Source organism: Mustela nigripes, chromosome 2, assembly GCF_022355385.1.
Source record: "Mustela nigripes isolate SB6536 chromosome 2, MUSNIG.SB6536, whole genome shotgun sequence".
Taxonomy (NCBI): Eukaryota; Metazoa; Chordata; class Mammalia; order Carnivora; family Mustelidae; genus Mustela; species Mustela nigripes.
In genome coordinates, this window is record NC_081558.1 from 112778100 (window position 1) to 112796819 (window position 18720).

Here is an 18720-nt window from a genome sequence, read left to right on the forward strand (position 1 = left end):
CCGTTGGTTAAGCAGCTGCCTTCGGCTCAGGTCATGATCCCAGCGTCCTGGGATCGAGTCCCACATCGGGCTCCTTGCTCCGCAGGGAGCCTGCTTCTCCCTCTGACTCTGCCTTCCACTCTGTCTGCCTGTGCTCGCTCTCGCTCTCTCTCTGACAAATAAATAAATAAATAAATAATCTTTTAAAAAAATAAAATAAAATAAAAAAATTTTTTAAAAATGCTAGTTGAATGAATGACTCAATCAATCAGGTACTTAGGGTCTTAGATTGCCAGTCTCCTCTAGTCTTGCCCAGAACTCATGACAGGAACTGGTCTGAGAGTGCCAGCCTCAACATTTCCTCTTCCCAGTACCCAATACAGCACTACCATCACCATTAATCCTGTCCCACCAAAGGACCATAAGGCATCAGGGTCACAGCAACTGGCCAAAACCACGCAGCAGGAAGAGAAGTTTCAACAGGTCCCCCAAAGGCTCTCACTTACCATGCTTTTACACAGAAGCCCCAGAATCTCCAGCAATAGGGAAGCAGCTTTGCCCAGGGGTCTCAGAGGTTTTGTAATCTCCCTAAAGAGAAAGAAAAATACAGTGAATGTGGATAGCCTCCAAAGCTCTCTCAGTACACTACCCCATCCCTCCCTAAACCCAGGCATTGAACCTGCCATATATGCCTCCTTCCCTAACTTTCTTGTCTTTACCTCCCCTGAATCCCACTAAAGAGTGCTTACCTGAAGAGCTCCCCCATAGGTATCCCACCTTCCTGCAGAATGGGCGTCACGAGTTCTGCTAGGTAGAGCCATACATGGGGGATGTCAATTTCCATGTCTTCAGCCAATTCTAAGATTTCATACAGCCTGCAAATGGAATTCAAAGTCAGGGCATTCTAGGGGTACCCATTCTAGGGGTCAATTGAGTGTCCAATTCCCTGATTTTAGCTCAGGTCATATCTTGGGGTTCTGGAGCGGAGCACTGTGGCAGGCTCTACACTCAGAGGGGACTCTGCCTGAGGATTCTCTCCCTCTCGCTCTGCCCCTCCTCCCACCTTCCCCCTCTCTTTCTCCTCTCACTCTCAAATAAAAATGGATCTTTAAAAAAAAAAAAAGGCCAGGGCCTTCTAGCAAAGGCAAGCCGGGGCCCAACTCAACTTCTGGGGCAACATGGCATTGTTAAAGGATCAACTGTGGGGCCCCTTGAGAACACTTCCTAAACATAGGGCAATTATCTCAAGCTATAGCACACTCTGTCCTTGCACAGTACACCCTACCCCTGCCGGAAGTAACGCTGACCAGGCTGGCTGAGGAACCACTCTTATCCAAGGCTGCATGGGTCCTACAGAGGCGGGAAGTCTGTGGGTATGTCAAAGTAGAAGGCCCTCAGAAGGCATACCCTTGGTAGTACTGAGCAGTGGAGAGGTGCCCGGCAAAGAGCAGCTGGTGCAGCAGCCGCCCCATATGCTCCCGAGCGATGGTGCTGCGCTCCAGTGTTGACTCAATGCCATGCCGCACAAAGATGAAGAGCAGGGAGGGGGAGGCCAGCTCCTGTACGCACTGCACTGCCTCCTGCGGGGGTGCAGGAAGGAGGGAGAGGGCAGTCACAGTCTGCTCCCGGCCCCATGCTCCATGCCTGCCAGCACATGTCCCACCCGCTCTGCTGTCACTCAGACCCCACCTACTGCCCACCTTCATGTCATTGAGATGGAGGTATTCCTCAATGATGGCCTTGGATTTCTTCTCCAGCTCTTCCTCGGAAAGCGCAGCCTTCGGGGGGCTCACTGGGGGCAGGGTGGCTTCTCGCTTCACTGCAGGGGGAAGAACAGATTGGAGAACCCTTAGTTCTTCTTTTTAAGACTTTATTTATTCGAGAGAGAAAAAGTGAGAAAAAGAGCACAGAACAGAGGAGGGGCAGAACGAGAAAGAGAAGCAGACTCCCTACTGAGCAGGGAGCCTGTCATGGGCTGGATCCCTGGAGCCTGGGATCATGACCTAAGCCCAAGGCAAGACACTTAACCGAATGAGTCACCCAGGTGCCCCATGGAGACTCTTTAGTTCTAATTTCCTAGCAAAAAAGGCCTGGAGCTCTGAAGATTGGAGACTGGCTAGTCCAAAACCCACACCTTTCCCTTCCTCTCCCAGCCCCTTACCGGCATCGCGCCCGCGGTCCCGATCCTCTGTCAGGCTAGCTGCCTTGCGCAGTCCCTCAGGCTGGGAGGGCCGCTCTCTACTCCGCTCCTCCATTTCCTTGCTAAAGCTCCGCTTGGTGGCAGGTGTCCGAGAGCGATCGAGCCGGTCCCCACGGTCACCTCCCCGTTCACTCCGCTCTAGGCGGTCTCCCCGGTCCCCAGCTTTCTCACCTCTTTCCCGACTCAAGCTACTCCTGGAGAAAAAAACAGGCATGTCACCTCTCACTTGTACTGCCTAGGCTAAGCCCCCTCTCATATAGCTACCATCGGGCCTAGTTCCTAGCAGCAGGAATGTGCCCGAATTTAGCTAGGGGTGCTGAGCATTACAGGTGTGAGAATTCCTATGGCAACCACCGAAGACCAATGACACTACGCCCCGCATGAAAAAAAAGACACCCAGGAAACCTCACCTCTGTACCACACGTCTGCTATCTGTGCTTTCTGTAGGTACTGCTTGTTGAAGGGCTGAGAAGCGGTTCAAGGTACTAGTAGCTGGACGAGCAGCTTCTGATGCTGGGGAGGCAGAAAGCCCAGATCAAACTCTCTTCCTACTTTCTTCCACTCTATCTCCTACTCGCACTTTAGGACATCTGGTCCTACTCCCCCCACGAACAGTTCTTTCAGTCCCTAGTCCCAAGCACAGACCTCCTGTTATTACCTAACCACACTATACCAAAAGCCTCCCCTACAACCAGGGTTCTGCCCTCAAGAAAGAGGATTTAACAGTCACCCAACTCCCTACAGTGGCCATACCTGCATCGGAGGGCTTGGCTCCTGAGCCCCCACTGCTGCCCTTGCCCCAGCTCAATCGTCCTCCAGGTGCAAAGAGCTGGTTGTTAGAATCAATGGAGCCAGGCTGAGGAAGGAAATGGAATGGAGAAGTCATGAATCTGATCTGGCCAAAGCCCACTGCTACACAGTAGCAAACAGCCTAGACCAAGAGCCTGGCAAACTTTTCCTGTAAAAGGCCAAATAGTAAATACCTTAGGCTCTGCAGGCCATATAGTTCCTATTTCAACTATTCCACTCAGCCACTATAGCACAAAGGTGGTCACAGATAATACTTAAGGAGAATGATTATGGTTGTGTTCTAATAAAACAAAGGACACTGAAATTGACATTCTGTGTAACTTCACAATACATAATATCATCTACTTTATTCTTTTCAACCGTTAAAAACCCATAAAGGCCACCTATTAGCTGTGGAATATAGAGAAGCAAGAAATGGGCCGGATTTGCACTCTGAGTTTGCTGACCACTGGCTCAAACGTGAATACACCCCCTTGAGCTGGCAGTCCTGTCTCTAGCAAGCTAACAGTCCAAGAGGAAAAATTCAGTGGCCACCTTTCCAACTTCAAAGAGTGAGGGCACCAAGATCCAAACCTAGGCTCAGTGCCTGTCTGATCCCTCTTTACCGTCCCACGGCCACCATCACCCTCTCCAATACACCCCCCTACCTTCGTGATCTTGGTGAGTCGTGAGGTGTCTATAGGGCGGCTGCCCTTGCTGATGGGGACTGTGTTCCAGCCACCATCATCCACAAGTGGGAGGCCACGGCCTGGGACAAAGAGAAGAGCATTTGCAATAATGAGTACCTCCTAGCACCCTATCACCTGGGGCCGCCCCCAGCCCCCCTTCCTCAGATCCTCAGTTCCATCATGTGGTCTCAGTGGCCCAGACACGTGGCACTAACAAGAAGTCATCAGTGGAAAGCATAACCCCTCACTCTGCCCCCTCCTTAATCTGAGCCTCAAACTCACTAATGGGTGGGCCTGGAGGGCCACCCCGACGCTTGTCGCTGCCCTTGGCCATCAGCTGTTGCACTTTTACATGTTCCCAGTGCTCCTCCATCTCAGCTTCCTTGTGAATCTGGTCAATAGTCTTGGGACCCTGGTCCCCACGGCGTGGCACCCAATTGCTCTGCAGGAACAGAAGACCAGTCACAAGGTCACCGTATCAGAGGGCCAGCTGAAGCAATGTCGGGAACCGGGGCACCGTGTACAGAAAGCAGACCGGCAGTGGGAAGGAAAGGACACACACCCGTCGCAGATCCAGCACGTCTTGCAGCATAAAGCGGATTCGGGATGAAGTCTTCTTTTCCTTAATGATTTTTTCCATCTGGTTGAAATACTGATCCATTCGGGGCTAGAAGAGACCAAGGGATCAGGTCAGGAACCAGTAATATCTCCCCCTGGCCACAGGCCCGGCCCCTCCTCAGACCCTCAGCTCCATCACTGGGGTTTGGCAGGCTACACAGCAGCCCAGCAAGGAGCTGGTGAGCCAAAAGCAGACCCCAGGCACTTCGGCCATCCCACTCCACATCCCAGGACCCCTACCTTGGCTTTTTCAAAGTCCAAATCTTTGCCAATGGTAGTGAGCAAACGACAAAGGCATTCAAGGGACTCTTCGTCATGGTTCTTAAGTAACTTGACCACACAGTCATGCATTATCGCCTCTGTTAACATCTTCAGCTTAAACAACTCGCCAATAAATTTAATATTCCCTAGCGATCGCCGCCGGGCTATGTCTCGAGCCTCTTCCAACTCTTCCTTCAGGCGTCCCCGTTCCTCTGCCTGCCAGTTATAGGACAGAAATCCATGAGAGAGGTACCCAGACATTGGATTAAAACCCTTCTCTCCTCCACTATCTGGATTCCCAACCCTAGCAGCAAGCATTCCTGCCTTAAGGCAGAAAAGCCCCCAAAATACCATCGCCCCCAGCCCCCTTTTACCCTCCACCCCAGCACGTAGCAGAGCAGCAAGAGGCGGGCAGAGCACTTGGTGCATTCCTCACCGTGGCAGCTTCATCCATCTCTTTTTGCTTCTTCTCAAAAACTTCATCATCATCTTTGTCTTTTTCAAACTCTTTCTGACATCGATTCAGTAACAGTTTTCGGAAGTTCACAGTCACTGTTGGCTTTTCTGTAGTGGGCACTTTCAGCTGTACGTCAGAGAACATCACATGTAGATGGGTCCCAAGCATGCAGACCCTCCCAGAGTCTTTAGCTACCTAACCCAGGAAGACCCTTGGCCCCCACTCTGCCACCTCCTGCCTGCCATCAACAGCACAGGCTGGAAGAGAACCAAGAAGCTGAACTCAAGAAGTCTTAGGAAAAGGAGGAGGAGACTAGACCACAAGGGTTAGTAACAGTGGAAACTAACCGCCATGAGGCAGCGGCACATGTTGGCATAGGCCACGGAGAAGTTGGGCTCTGAAATGGCCTTCTCGAAGATAAGGTCAATGACCCCTTTGAGGCGTTCCTCAGTGTCAATGGCCAGCTGCGTCACCTGCTTCATCAGCTGCTGGAACATCTGGGGTGTCAGCTTATTCAGGATGGAGCGCACCCTGCGGAACAGGTCCTGGGAGAGGGAACAGAAAAGAGACAGAATCCAGTGAGGTTCTCAGAAGAGGTCGGTGGGAGAGTGGGAGAGATGAGAGAGGGTGGTATGGGACTCAAGTAGCCACCAGTGGTAAGAATGACAGAAACAAAGAGGGCAGAGCTGGCTCAGAGAGCAGAGCTTAAGAGAAGAAACAGCAAAAGCAGCACTGGCCAGTACCTGGGTTTTGCTGCCATCAGCATCCTCTTCCCCTCGATCCTTATCAGCGGCTGTCCGCTTGCTGCTGGGTTTCCAGGCTTTCTCTGCTTTGTTCAACTTTATATCTTCAGTCATTAACACTGTGGCAATGATCTTGCGGGGTTCCTTTCGGGGGCCCTGCTGAGAGCGCCGGGGTCCCAGACCAGCCTGCTAAGCAAGGGGTAAGGACGAGTGAAGACACAGAGCAAGTCAGCAGAACCCGTTACAGTGCTATCACACAGTACCAGGGCAGATGCCCCCTCCCCTCAGCAGGACAAGGGAGCCATCCCCTCACCCCCCTTGACCATCTGTCCCTCTAGCCAATCCCACTCACCGGCCCTCGGGGCAGCTCCCCACCTGGACCACCCCTCGGGGGCCCACGGTTGCTGAGGGCTGGTCGGCCAAGGTTGGCAAAGGAAGGAGTGAAGTCTGGACCACAATTTATGCCTTGAAGTCTAGTAGGGTCCAGTGACCGCAGTGGTGTTTTATTGGCCTGCAAAGGGGACAGGGAAGGCGTGAGAAAGAGGCTATGGCTCCTGACTACTCTTTGAGACCGCAGGCCCCTCCCCCAGCCAGCCAGCCAGCCAGCCAGCCAGCCAGCCAGCCCAAACAGACCCTCCCCCTCAAGCCTACCAACCTTATCCAACACCACATCGCTGATATGGGGCAATCCCTCTGGCTTCTGCATGCTGGCAAAGATGAACTGAAAGCCAAGGAGGAACTCACGGTCGTAGCGCTTTTTCTCCTCAAGATTTAGAGGCTTCCACTGATCTACGAAGAAGACGAGATGAACCAATCATACCTTTGTCTCTCAGGGCCCTGGCAACAGCACCCAACCCTTCTGAACCTTTCTTTCAGGATACCAGACTTTTTTTTTTTTTTTAAGGTTTATTTACTTATTTGAGAGAGTGTGCGCACGTGCACACGTGCAAGTGAGCAGAGAGAGAGAGAGAGAAAAAGCATGAGTGGGGGGGAGGGGCAGTGGGAGAGGAAGAAGCAGGCTCCCCACTGAGCAGGGAGCCCATATAGGGCTCAATCTCAAACCCTGGGATCATGACCTGAGCCCAAGATAGATGCTTAACCCACTGAGCCACCCAGGCGCCCCAGCATACCTGACTTATACTCATACTTCTGTTCCCCAGGCTGGATGTTCTCTGCATTGTGAATTTTGTCTTCCTTTGAGTCCCAGGTCTCGTCTGCTTCCTCGGGCCTCGGGGGTGCACTACTGCCCTCAGGCTCCGGACCAGAACTGGTGCCCACAGGAGGCTGATTCTCCACTTCTGGTACTCCTGGGCTCACCTGTAAACATAGGATATTCCATTTTGGTTGCAGTATGACTAGTGTTCATACCCAAACTCCGTCCTCTCTCCTCCCTTACTTTCTGGCTCCCTTACCTCCTTGAAGGCATCCAAAATGTCGCCTACAGCCTCCTTCTTATTGAGCTCCTTAATTTTCCGTCTCCTCTTTGGCACAGACACTGCCACTGTTTGGGGGGGGTGGGTAACAAAATACGAATAACTTACGGAATACCCCTAATCCCTGAGGAAATTAAAAAACAAAAAAGCAACTACTCTACAGTATTTCCTCTTTCCATCACACCCACTTCAGACTTAAAATTCCTTAATCTTGGAATTTTATCTCTTAGGTTCCATCAAGGGCTTCTATGACCCAGACACAGTGGGCACAAATGAGAGGTCATCAATAAAGAAAAAAAAAACCCACGCTTTCCAGCCTGCCCCATCTCCACCATCCAGCCACACCTTACCTTGGGTGGTGGCTGCTGCCTCCAAATTCTGCGACAGGTGGGCTGCAACAGGGGTGCTCTCCGGGGGAAGAAGTTCCTCTCCTCCCTTCTGACCCTCAGTGTCTCCTGCTTCTCCTTCTTCCTCCTCTTCCTCCTCTTCCTCCATTTCCTCCTCCTGAGCTGGAGGAGCCATAGCCGGAATGGCAGAGAGGACGGTGGGGGAAGCCACTGATGCGGGAACCTCCTTGACCTGCTCCTCTGGCTCACTGACTGGGCTTAAGTCCACAGCTGGTGGCGAGGGGGCTCCGTTGAGCAGTTCCTCAGGTTGGGCAGTTGGAGCAATGGGCACGGGGGATTCAGAGGGACAAGCTTGGGGAGGGAGAGGAGCAAGCTCTGGGCTCGACTCCACCTCTGGTTCCAGATCCTCAGATGGGACCATGCCATTTGGTTCAGGAAGAATTTCCTCTTTGTGAGATGCAGAGGGGGTGGAAACCTGGAGAGGACTGGAAGAGAACTCAGACTCTGGAATCGGTTTGCTAAGTGTCACTTCTACTTCCAGTATGGGTTCAGCGAGGGGAGTAGGTTCTGGAGAGAAGCAATATGGCTCCCCAGGTTCACGGGGCAGAGGGGTGGATTCTTCTACAGACATCTGGATCATCCCTGTTGTCACAGTGTCCCCAGGAACAGAGAGGACTGTGATATTAGGCTCAGACCCCGGTTCCAAGATTGGGGGTGGTGATGGGGTCGGACAAGGTGACGAAGGCTGGGATTCTGAAGGGCTGTGTTCTGGGCCAGGCAGGCCCGGCCGGCTCCCAATGATTGCTCCCTGGGACCGATCATCTACACCACAGGAAAGAAGACGAGTCATTAAAGGCAGGCCTTCACTGATGTTGTCCCCCCTCCTCCCAGCCAAGACATTCCCAGCCTAACACCCACCCCTGCAATCTTATCCCACCTTAACCTTTTCCCCTCTCACCCAACATCTAGGCCATTTGCAAAATCCCACTACCCATTCTTCTCTGGCACCCAGGTCAAGTTACTCCACCTCCTCAACATGTGAAATTGTCACCCTCCTTGTCCCCATAAAAGCTCTGCCCTACCTGCTCACTTACCTGGCCGGACAACAACAGCAACCTGGGGTGTCTCCCCATTAGCTTGAGGCTCCAGACCGCCTCCCGTCTGCAGGACACAAAGGGTTACCAAATTTGCCCTGAAGAGGCCCACAACCCTTCTCTACTAGAGCCATTGCTACTTTAACTCTGCCTAAAAATCCAGGAAAACAGGGAAAGAAATCCCTTAGTTGAAAGAAAAGATCAAAGGACTTGGCAACCCAAGTCAGAACAGCCATCCTAGCCAGGGCCTCACGCAAAGATCAGACAATACCTGGGGAGGGGTGGGTGTGGAGGCGGTGCGGGCCCCAGACATGATCTCCTCTGTGATATCCTTCCCTCCTTGGTTTGGATCTCGAATTCGGATCTGGGGAAAGAAAGCTCCGGGATGAGTGGGAAACAGGAGGAGCCCACCTCTCCACCCTGCCCCACTCCTAAGACTCCAGGCCAACCCCCCACCCCCCACTGGGAAGCAGGTGGGTGGGTGCCAGAAACCCCATGAGTTCTACTGTCAACCCATCCAGCTCATCTTGTACTCCCTACCCTGGCCCCCCACCCCTAAGAGACCCTTGACCTCACAGAGCAGCCCCGTACATCACAATGCCCCTCCCTCCATCAGCCCTGCCCCACCAGCAGTCCCCAAGTCACTGGCTGCACACCATGGGGCCCAGGACCCCCATCTAGCACCCATACAGCTCACTTGTGGCTAGTCTGCCTGATCTCTGGGGGCAGGGCCCAGATCCAGTGGGTGGAGCTAGGGTGACTCAGCGGCTTCCCCAGCCCTGGCACCCTATTCTGGGCACCACGCCCAGGGCTTGAGGATTGAGCAGAGGCGGAGGCCTCAAGAGCTTCCAGGACTGGGAGGTGGGGGGTGGGGCCACAGAAAACAAACGATTTCCAGGACAAGCCACCAGAAACATAAAACCAAACATAGATCTTATGGACCCCCAGAACCTGGGTCTCTCAGGAACCCCCGCAGGAGCCTCTTCAGTCCTCCCATGAGCCACTTCTACATTGAAGTCTTAGTCCTTACAAAGAAACTAAGCACTTCAGAGATCTCCATTCTCTAACCACTCCCAACTGAAGATCTCCTTCCTCAACTTTCTGCTCCCTGACCCACAATGTGCCTGACCTTGATTCTCCCTCTCCCAGATGTCCCAGAGCCCCTTGCTGCTACTCACAGTCTTCCGCTCCCTCTTGGGAGCAATCTGGGGTGGCTGGTTCATCAAAACTGGGGCGGGGGCGACACCAGTGGGAAACTGCTGCACACCCTGGGCTGGGTAGTAGGCGCCAGCTTGGGGGAGGGGGAGAGACACAGAAAGGAAGAATGGCAGCAGCGTCAGGGCCCAGCCATATACAAACGCCTGCTTGAACGCCTCCCATCCCCAGAACCTCTCATCACCCACAGCCGGCCCCTTGCCCTGCCCCACCCACCTCCCCAAGGGAATTAGGTGTCTATCAAAGCTGGGGAACCAGTCTGAACTGCGTTTATAAGAATTCCTGACACTGACATACACACACCTCGTAGACAGGCACTCCTTCCCCATCACATTCCAGCTACTACTACCAGGAGACTTTTATTTCACTTCTACCCTATAAGGTATTATGTATGCCCCCAACCCCCAGCAACACACACACATGTATTCTGAGGGAGCAGCAACAACTTAACCTGAAACAGAATCAGGTCTTTGGCTGGGATTGAGAAAGACAGATTTGCCAACCCTGTTCCACTCAACCTGAGTTCAGTTCCAGTCTCCAGCCCTTTACTAAGGGGCAAGGAAACAAAGAGTAACATTATGAACCAGGCCCAGGATGTGGAAAAATTAATTCCTTAAAGCAATGGTCTCCAAAATGGGATGTGTTCTTTAATCTCATCCATAATCTCCACTTGCTTTTAACAAGCAACATTAAGTGTGTTGTTTAAATGATGCATGTGTATAAACAAACAAAAACATACATGTATTAGAGGTACATACTCAAAATTTTTCCTGATAGATGATCAAAAAATTTTGGAAACCACTGCCATAAAGAACAGACTAATCCTTCCCTAGAACACAAATGAAAAACAGCTACAAAACCTCCCAAATCCACGTTACATGGGCTCCCACCAACCATGGAACAAGTGTCACAGGGAATGCTTACTAAGAGACCCTCAAACTTGTGCCTTGGACACAGGGAGGACTCCAACAGGATAAAATGCTCCCTGCCCCCCCACCCCTCCACCCAACAGCAGTTTCACATTAAGCACCGATCCCTACTACCTACTAACCCTATCGTTTTTAGACTGAGGAATGAGCCTAGGAAGAGTCTAGGAATTCGTGGGTGAGTTTAGATGCTCCCTGGGACTCACTCCCATCGGACTCCCTCCTCTGCTTACCGTAAGTCCCAAACTCTGTAGGGCTCGCACCCGGATAGAAGCTTGGGGCTCCTGGCTGTACAGAATACTGCTGTGTCGGGACAACATATGTGGAACGCCCCTGGTGGGGAAGAGGGAGGAGGAGGGGAGAGGAGTTGAGGGAGCTATGAGTACCGTATCAGACTACAAAGAGAATGCAAGGCATGACAGGATAAGACACCGTGGGCAATGATGAGAAGAAAGTCCCACCACTGCAGAAGAAATGGGACTGGAGGTCAGGGTAGGGGAGAGGAGGATTGGGGTTTAAGGTTCCGAGGCTTCCAGCCCCCAAGCCACCAACCTCACCTGTCCAGGGATGTAGTAGGCCCCTTGGGAGGCTGAGTAGGAGATCTGGGAAGGGATCATCATTACTTGGGATCCAGCAGGGTAGACATGGGCAGCTGGGCCAGGGCGGGCGGGGGCTGCACTCTGCACTCGGGTGGCTGCACTGCTTGGGGGCTGGGCCCGGCTGGGGTAGAAGTGCTGTCAAGAGGGAGGAAGGCAGTTGGTGTTGGGAAGGGAGGAAATGGGACAGCAAAATGGCCACTCCACAATGTCTCTCATCTGGGGAGAAGTACTGGGGGCTCTGGAGCACAAGGCCAATCCTAACTCACCTGACCAACTGATGGTTAAGTGGCCCCTGGTACTCACATGTAACCTCCACATTCAGGTATGCGCTTCGCACTCCATGAATATTTACTCCCTCACTGCCGTGCATTCTCATGTCACCTCTACCAGGCTACCCCTCTGCAAAGGCTCCCTAATACCCAGATGCATCATGCCTAAGTAAAGCCCTTTTGGGCAACATACTCCCCAGCATGCATTACTCCACCCTAAGGAAGAGAGGAGCTAACCACTAACATGCAACAGTCTCCCAGTTCCCAGATGTGCACTCTGCCAAGATCTAGCCTCTAACATGCATCACTCGGCGTCAGACTGAGGACCTTAACAGCAGACGTGTCCCCACCCTGAAGACCCGGTCCCTGTGTCTAGCCCTGGACTAGGGTGGAGATTAAGAGTGAGACCACGAGAGGGTCCAGGATTAGCAAAGGGGTATTACCTGCAGAGACCTGAATCCTCCCTGAGAGCACATGGGGACAGGAAAGAAGAAAATTACCCCCAAGGTGATGAGGGAGAAAAAAATGAAGAAGCTGGACAAGAATGCTCCCACTTAGTGAGGAAGAATTTAGGGAACAGAGAAAGGCAAGAACCAGCTGGAGTGATTATCTAGCCATAGTGCAAAAAGAAAGAAGGGAAGGGTAATGGAGCATTCACAACCCCCTAGGAAAAGGAGGAAAGAGGAAAACAGGAGTTGGCAGCAGGGCCCAAAGCACTGCTCCCAATTCTCAAGGCACCAGGACCCCTAATAATGCCACCCCCACCGATTCCATACTCCCCAAGGGGCTGCCCACCGTAAGTAATCAACAGCACAAAGTGCAGAGCCGCATGAAAGAACACAAAGCAACTCTCAGGAAATTGGGGCAGGTACAGGGCCTCCAGAGTTTCCATCCTAGGCCCAAAACTGGCCTAAACTTTCCATGGCTCCCACCCAGGCCCCCTACTCCCCTCCCCACAGCCCCTCACCTGGCGGGGCTGAGAAGGCGTGTTCATTTGTGTCGCTTGTGGCGTACTGAACACCACCGGTGCTGTCTGCCCCGGGGGAAACGCTGGCTGAAGGGGGGAGACCAGAGTTCAGCAAGAGGGGAAACCCGGGTGGGGCAGAAACCTAAGCTGGTAAAGTAAGGGGAGCAGACCTGTGGCAGGAGCTTCAGCAGTCCACATGCCCCCTCTTCCCCATGACAGCCCCTGAGAACAGCCCAGGGGCCCTGTCTCAATTTGGCAGCAGGAAGCTGCACTTTGCCCTGACACAGATGGGGGTGGGAAAATCCAGAGGTTGGAACCTGTTCCTGACCAGCTGCCGGATCGCCCCCACCCCCATCCCAGTCTCTACTAATTCCTCCCTAATTACCTGTGGGAGTCCAGGGGATGGGGCAGGTGGGGGGCCTGTGGGCTGTGGAGCTTTGTTCATTTCATTTGGTGCCACATCAGGGTCCCCCCAGCACCTGTTAGGAAAGAGTGGAGCTCGGAAAGGGGAAGGGACCCAAGCTTAAAGCAAATGGGAGTGGGGGAGGGGATGAAGCAAGGGCTGGGTCCCACACAGAGTCCCAGAGGCGTGAAGGGGGTGAAGGAGCAGAAAAGATCCATCTTACGTCCCCACCAACACGTTGTCAAACCCGCGTCACCTCCAACCACCCCCCTGGTCTGCTGAAACAGCCCCCTCACTCACCCCCTCGGTTAAGAATAAGTCCACGGTGCGGCCTACAGGTTCTGGGCATCCGAGGGCCTGGGGTTGGGAGGTGAGGGGTATCAACCTGGCTCCGCGGGGCCCAAGACCAACCAGACCGGAAATTCCAGGTCTCGCTGGCACCAGGCTCCCGGATCACAAACGGAGCTAGCAGCTTCGGCCGTGGTGTCCCCACCCCCCACCTGGGGACACCCGGTTCGGGGGCCAGGCCCACGGGCACACAAGGCACGCCTGCTGCGGGTGGCCGCGGGGGCACCCTCACGGGGCCAGACGGAGGCCTGCCGCCGCCCAGAAGTGGAGGCCAGGAAGGGCGGGAGTCGGGCCGTAAAAGGCCAGGCGGGCGGCGGCCGAAGAGGAGCCGGTTCCTAGCAAGTGAGGGTCGGCCCGGAGGGCGGGCGGGGCCGGGGGCTCCTCCCTGCCCGCCGCTGCCGCCTCCCTCCCCTGCGCCCTCCCTGCGCAGCGCCGGCCAGTGCCAAAGAACAACGTGTCACTTCCCGGCGGCCGGGCCGCAAAGGGGGGAGGGGGCGGTGGGCCGGGAGCCGCGGTGCCTGCGCCCGCGGAGCCCCCTCGGGTCAGGCCGAGGTGGCACTTCGCGGCCGGAGAATCCGGCACCCTACCAGCCCACGGGGACCGCATATTCCGGCCCCGCGCTCCCCCACCCCCACCCAGCAGTCAGGCCGGGCCAGGCCGGGCACACGTGGGCCAGGGATCGGGCCCCGGCGGGTCGGGGCCCGAGCTTGGGCCGCGGGGCCAGGGCGCCGGGGCGGCTGCGCAGGGCGGCCGGTCCCGGCCCGGATGGCGGCGGATGCGGGGGGAGGGGGTGGGGGGGCCGGGTCGGGCCCGGACATGGCGGCTTTACCTTCAGTCTCCTTCAGTCCGCGCGGCCGAGCCCCACGCAGCCGCACAGACGTAGTCCACAACCATTTCCGGCTCCCCGCACAGATCCCGCTCGGCGGCCACCGCTTCTCCGCAGGCGCAGCCAGCGCCCCCACGTGACCGGCGCAGAGGGCGGAGCTGCGCTCGGCGCCGGGGAGTACAGACGATTTGCCCCGCCTCATCATGTGACAGTCATTGCCCGCCCCCTTGTCCCCTCCCGAACTTTGGAACTTCCAGACCGACCCCCCTCTGCGTCTCTGTTCCGCTGTTCTTTTAGTTCATTCATTCTTTGAACAGGCATTTATTGAGTGCATACTAAGTACTAGGCCAGTGGTGGCGGCGGCAGGGCGGGACGGGACGGGGCGGGGTGGGGAGCGTGTTGAGAATACCGAAATTAAAAGACTCGGTCCTGCCAAAATAAATCATGATACAAATACGTAAAGAAATAAAAATTATGCAGCCTTTGAAAATAAAGTGAAATACCTATTAAACTGAATGCTAGGGTAAAAGGACTGAAACATTCTAAGGAATTCGTACAAGAAAATTTGCCTTAAAAGATCAGCCACTAACCTGGGAGGGACAAAAGTCAATCATGGAAAGTTCAGAATAATGATGGAAGAAGTAATCCCAAAATTCCTGCCGTGCAGCCAAAAGACTTTTGGCACCAGGAGGAATTGTCCTAGAGCCACAGCCAAATTCACATACTCAAATAGCCTGGGTTTTAATCCAAACTCTGCTACTTCCCCGGCCATGTACTTGCTACCTACCTACTTAATAACTGTTGTAAAATGGGAAGATTTGAAACCAAGCAGTTTGGCACAGTCTGAGCTTTTAACCACCGTACTCTCACAATGATAAATTCCACGCTATTGGATTAAAGATTAAGATTAAAGGGGTTAATTCCTGTGAAAAGGGCTTGAAACAGTGCCTGCGTACCGGGCAAAGACACTCTTGTGCACTGTGGGTGTGGGTGTGTTCATGTGCACACATATCATCTCAAAAGAAAGAAAACATTTTCTCCATACCAACGAAAACGTGGTCACTTAATATATATGCCCGATGTGATCTCAATCTTCACAATTTCCTATAAAACAAACTGCATTCTTCCCATTGTGTATGTGAGGAACTGAAGCTCCAACGGAGAGCAAAATAGATTCATGGAGGAAACATAGCGAGAATGAAAATGCAGATCTAGTGTTCTCTGACTCTTCATTTTGGTTCTGTGACTTTGTCATGTATGACTCCTTTCTCTACTCTTCTCATTTCTTTCTCCTAAGCAAACTAATATATAAAAATCGACTACTAATATATATATATATATAACTTGCCTACATGCCAACTGAGTGAAACTTCTCTCTCAAACTCATTACAAGGTACCACCTAAAAGACATCTCCACCTGATCAACCCACAGGCATTTCAAATTGTGTATGCCCCCCCGCAAAAAAATGTGTATGCCCAGATAGAAACATCATCTCTCCCAGCTCAGGAGTCCTCCACCTCACCCCCATACATGTTGGTGCCCGTGTATTCTTTTCCAATGAATAGTGCCTAACCTGGAAATCTAGGATTCATCCTACATTCCTTCCCACCCATGTACTACCTCTAATCAGTCACCAGGTCCTCTTGGTATTTGGATCGAATTCAAGTCCTATTATACTTAAAAATCTTTCTTCCGCCCTTCCCTACTTCTAATACCCTAGTTAAGGCATTTATTCCCTTTCCCCGGTCTCCCAGCCTCCATGGTGAGCTTCCTAACCCAGATAACTTATGCCACTTTCCCACTCCCACTCAGTGGTCTCCATTGAGAAATAGTCAATTTCTGAGAACAAAGCTCTTCTAAACCTGATCTGAGCCTGTGTCTCTTTTACTATATCTCCTACTACTTTTTCCTGGCCCTGCACACTTAGCCAAAGCAAACTATCCGTGGTTTCTGAAAACAAATAGCTTTTCTACCTTCCTTTAGTACTCCCTTAGTGATATTCTTCCTTTTCCCTCTGGACAAACTCATCTTCCTCCAGGTCTCATCTCCCTCAAAATTTTCCCCTGATCTACCTAGGCACTTAAGCTCTATTTCAATGATTCCAGGGTACCTTCTTCACACTCCAGTACAGTATCAGTAACAATGTATCATAATTGTTTTCTTTTCCATTAGTAAGCTTTTTAAGGATAGGGTTTTGGTTTTTTTGCAAGATCTTCACATCCCCACAAATTAATGTTCAGTGCAGAGTAACACTCCACTATTACTTATTGCTGAATGAATGACTGAATGTGAAAGGTTGTCATTATGAAAATTTTACTCTAAAGGAAAATCACTGATTTGCGAAAGAGTTATCATTTTAATTAGACTGTTTTACAGTTTATAAATCACTTTCCTTTTTTAAAATTTTTTAAATTTTTAAGTAGGCTCCACACCCAGCATGGGGCTCAAACTCACAACCTAGCAACTCAAGAGTTGCATGCTCCATCAACTGAGCCAGCCAGCAGGTATCCCTACAAATCACTTTCTTTTTTTTTTTTTTTTTTAAGATTTTATTTATTTGACAGAGAGAGATCACAGTACACAGAGAGGCAGGCAGAGAGAGAGAGAGGGAAGCAGGCTCCCAGAGAGCCTGATGCAGGACTCGATCGCAGGACCCCGAGATCATGACCTGAGCCGAAGGCAGCGGCTTAACCCACTGAGCCACCCAGGCGCCCCTACAAGTCACTTTCTAATTTGTCTTTTTTCTGTTTTAGGATTTTATTTTGGGGGCACCTCTTGGTTTCAGCTGAGTTGTGATCTCAGGGTCATGAAATCGAGCCCTGTGTTAGGTTTGATGTTCAGTGCTCACTTTGCTTAGGTTTCTCTCTCCCTCTTCCTCTGTCCCTCCCCCCCCCATGCACTTTGTCTCTAAAGTAAATAATCTTTAAAAAAAAAAAATTATTTTTAAGTGATCTCAACACCCAACATGAGGCTCAAACCCACAGCCCCAAGATCAAGAGTCACACATTCCACTGACTGAGCCACCCAGGCACCCCATCAAATTATCTTTATATCACCACCATTGGATATCAAGGAAGGCAATTACAATATCCCCATTTTACAGGGAACAGAGGCTCACCAGACACGCTGATTTGCTCAGGAACACAGAAAATCCCATTAAGGGGATTAGACAGGTCTCCTGACTCCCAAGTCTAGTACTTCAACTTTTTATACAGGTTTTATACAGACTGCCAAAGAAGAACAGAGATAAGACAACAGAGACACTAATCCAAAGTTGCCATTCTCCAGCTAGCCAAGACCTTGAACTACAAGGGGGTCTTGAAAGGCTCCATGGCTACAGACACGAATCAATTTTGTAAGGGCATAGGCTTTGGAGTCAAACAAACTTAGACTCTAATCCTGGCTCTACCACTACTATGTGACCTTGAGTAAGTAACTGAACCTCTCTCCAAACTTTATATTCCTTACCAAAATATAGGCATTATACCTACCTCTTAAAGCTATTATGAGATCATTGAATGTTTCAACATTTATAGAAGACCTATTAAGTGCCAGACACTGCTCAGAAGCTAAACCCTCAGAAAGTGTTGGTTAGTTATGATTATCTGGCAGGGCCATATGTTCTTCTGTACTGCATCCATAGGGGTCCAGGCCCCAACTGGCAGCATAGCTATACTCATACCAACCCCACCAGGAAGGAGCACTGAAGACTGAAAGTGATTACATTCCAGGAAGAAGACTACTCCTTTTCCCCATTGCTACACTAAGAGGAAGGTCAGGGTCAACCTTTGTTGCACCCAGCTTCTACAAAGATAGCATAGAATTTAACATGATCAAATCTCTCCAACAGCAGCCTTCCAAGAGAAAGAGGATCACAGGAGACAATGATGTCCCTTTCAGGGGCACTTCAGTGGCTCAGTCAGTTAAGCACCTGCCTTTGGCTCAGGTCATGATCTGGGGGTCCCAGAATCAAGCCCTGCATTGGGCTCGTGCTCTGTGGCGAATCTACTTCTTCCTTTGTCCCTCTCTCCACTCTTGTGCTCTCTCACTCTCTCTCAAATAAATAAATAAATACAATCTAAAAAAAAAAAAAAAAAAAAAAATCTTTCATTCAGTAGCACAGAAGTTAGAAAGTAAGACTGACTCTTGCTTCTTAAAACAGGGATCCTCAGCCCTGAGTCAGGGAATGATGAATTTGAGGTGGGTGTGCATTGGTGGACTGGGGTGGGAATAGTATCCACAGCTCCTCAGAAAGTTATCTGTAACAGTTTGTATTAAAATTTGTGTATCTGTATCTCCTAGAAAGAAGATCAGAAGATCCATTACACTGATCAGCTTCTCAAGGGTTCATGCCCCTAAAGACGAACCACTATTTTAAGATAATTAGGAAAGAGAGGAAAAGGGCAAGGAGTTTAATTTGTTCCGTTCAGGGCAGCCTCCCTGCTAGCCTAGGCTCAGGGCTGCTATAAACAATGGCTTCTCGGGACGCCTGGGTGGCTCAGCGGGTTGAGCCTCTGCCTTCAGCTCAGGTCATGATCCCAGGGTCCTGGGATGGA

General features: G+C 51.8%; 1 protein-coding gene and 2 non-coding genes across 10 annotated transcripts in view; all 3 read right to left on the minus strand.

Moving 5' to 3' along the window:
• Positions 1-14303, minus strand: part of EIF4G1 (eukaryotic translation initiation factor 4 gamma 1) — a 20052-nt gene extending 5749 nt beyond the window's left edge. The window contains exons 1-29 of one of the 8 annotated variants that reach the window (XM_059391382.1): positions 14167-14303; positions 13290-13346; positions 12972-13065; positions 12587-12673; positions 12063-12083; positions 11309-11485; positions 10985-11084; positions 9789-9901; positions 8882-8974; positions 8611-8677; positions 7520-8338; positions 7149-7237; positions 6867-7053; positions 6392-6525; positions 6089-6247; positions 5737-5922; positions 5341-5538; positions 4973-5119; positions 4516-4752; positions 4220-4324; positions 3940-4099; positions 3637-3737; positions 2933-3035; positions 2590-2692; positions 2141-2373; positions 1680-1798; positions 1387-1559; positions 729-854; positions 486-567 (exon numbers count right to left, since the gene is read on the minus strand). In XM_059391382.1, the coding sequence (XP_059247365.1) occupies positions 486-567; positions 729-854; positions 1387-1559; positions 1680-1798; positions 2141-2373; positions 2590-2692; positions 2933-3035; positions 3637-3737; positions 3940-4099; positions 4220-4324; positions 4516-4752; positions 4973-5119; positions 5341-5538; positions 5737-5922; positions 6089-6247; positions 6392-6525; positions 6867-7053; positions 7149-7237; positions 7520-8338; positions 8611-8677; positions 8882-8974; positions 9789-9901; positions 10985-11084; positions 11309-11485; positions 12063-12083; positions 12587-12673; positions 12972-13031 (4179 nt within the window). In that variant the 5' untranslated portion in view covers positions 13032-13065; positions 13290-13346; positions 14167-14303. Of the gene's footprint in view, positions 1-485; positions 568-728; positions 855-1386; positions 1560-1679; positions 1799-2140; positions 2374-2589; positions 2693-2932; positions 3036-3636; positions 3738-3939; positions 4100-4219; positions 4325-4515; positions 4753-4972; positions 5120-5340; positions 5539-5736; positions 5926-6088; positions 6248-6391; positions 6526-6866; positions 7054-7148; positions 7238-7519; positions 8339-8610; positions 8678-8881; positions 8975-9788; positions 9902-10984; positions 11085-11308; positions 11486-12062; positions 12084-12586; positions 12734-12971; positions 13066-13289; positions 13347-14166 lie in introns of those variants that run through there. The other 7 variants (XM_059391380.1, XM_059391387.1, XM_059391381.1 and 4 more) reach the window with 7 other exon arrangements.
• LOC132012755 (small nucleolar RNA SNORD66) lies at positions 3815-3890 on the minus strand. The gene has a single exon (XR_009402736.1). It is a non-coding gene; the product is annotated as a small nucleolar RNA SNORD66 (small nucleolar RNA).
• On the minus strand, positions 7393-7461 carry LOC132012756 (small nucleolar RNA SNORD66). Its single transcript, XR_009402737.1, has one exon. It is a non-coding gene; the product is annotated as a small nucleolar RNA SNORD66 (small nucleolar RNA).
• Positions 14304-18720: the final 4417 nt, after the last annotated feature.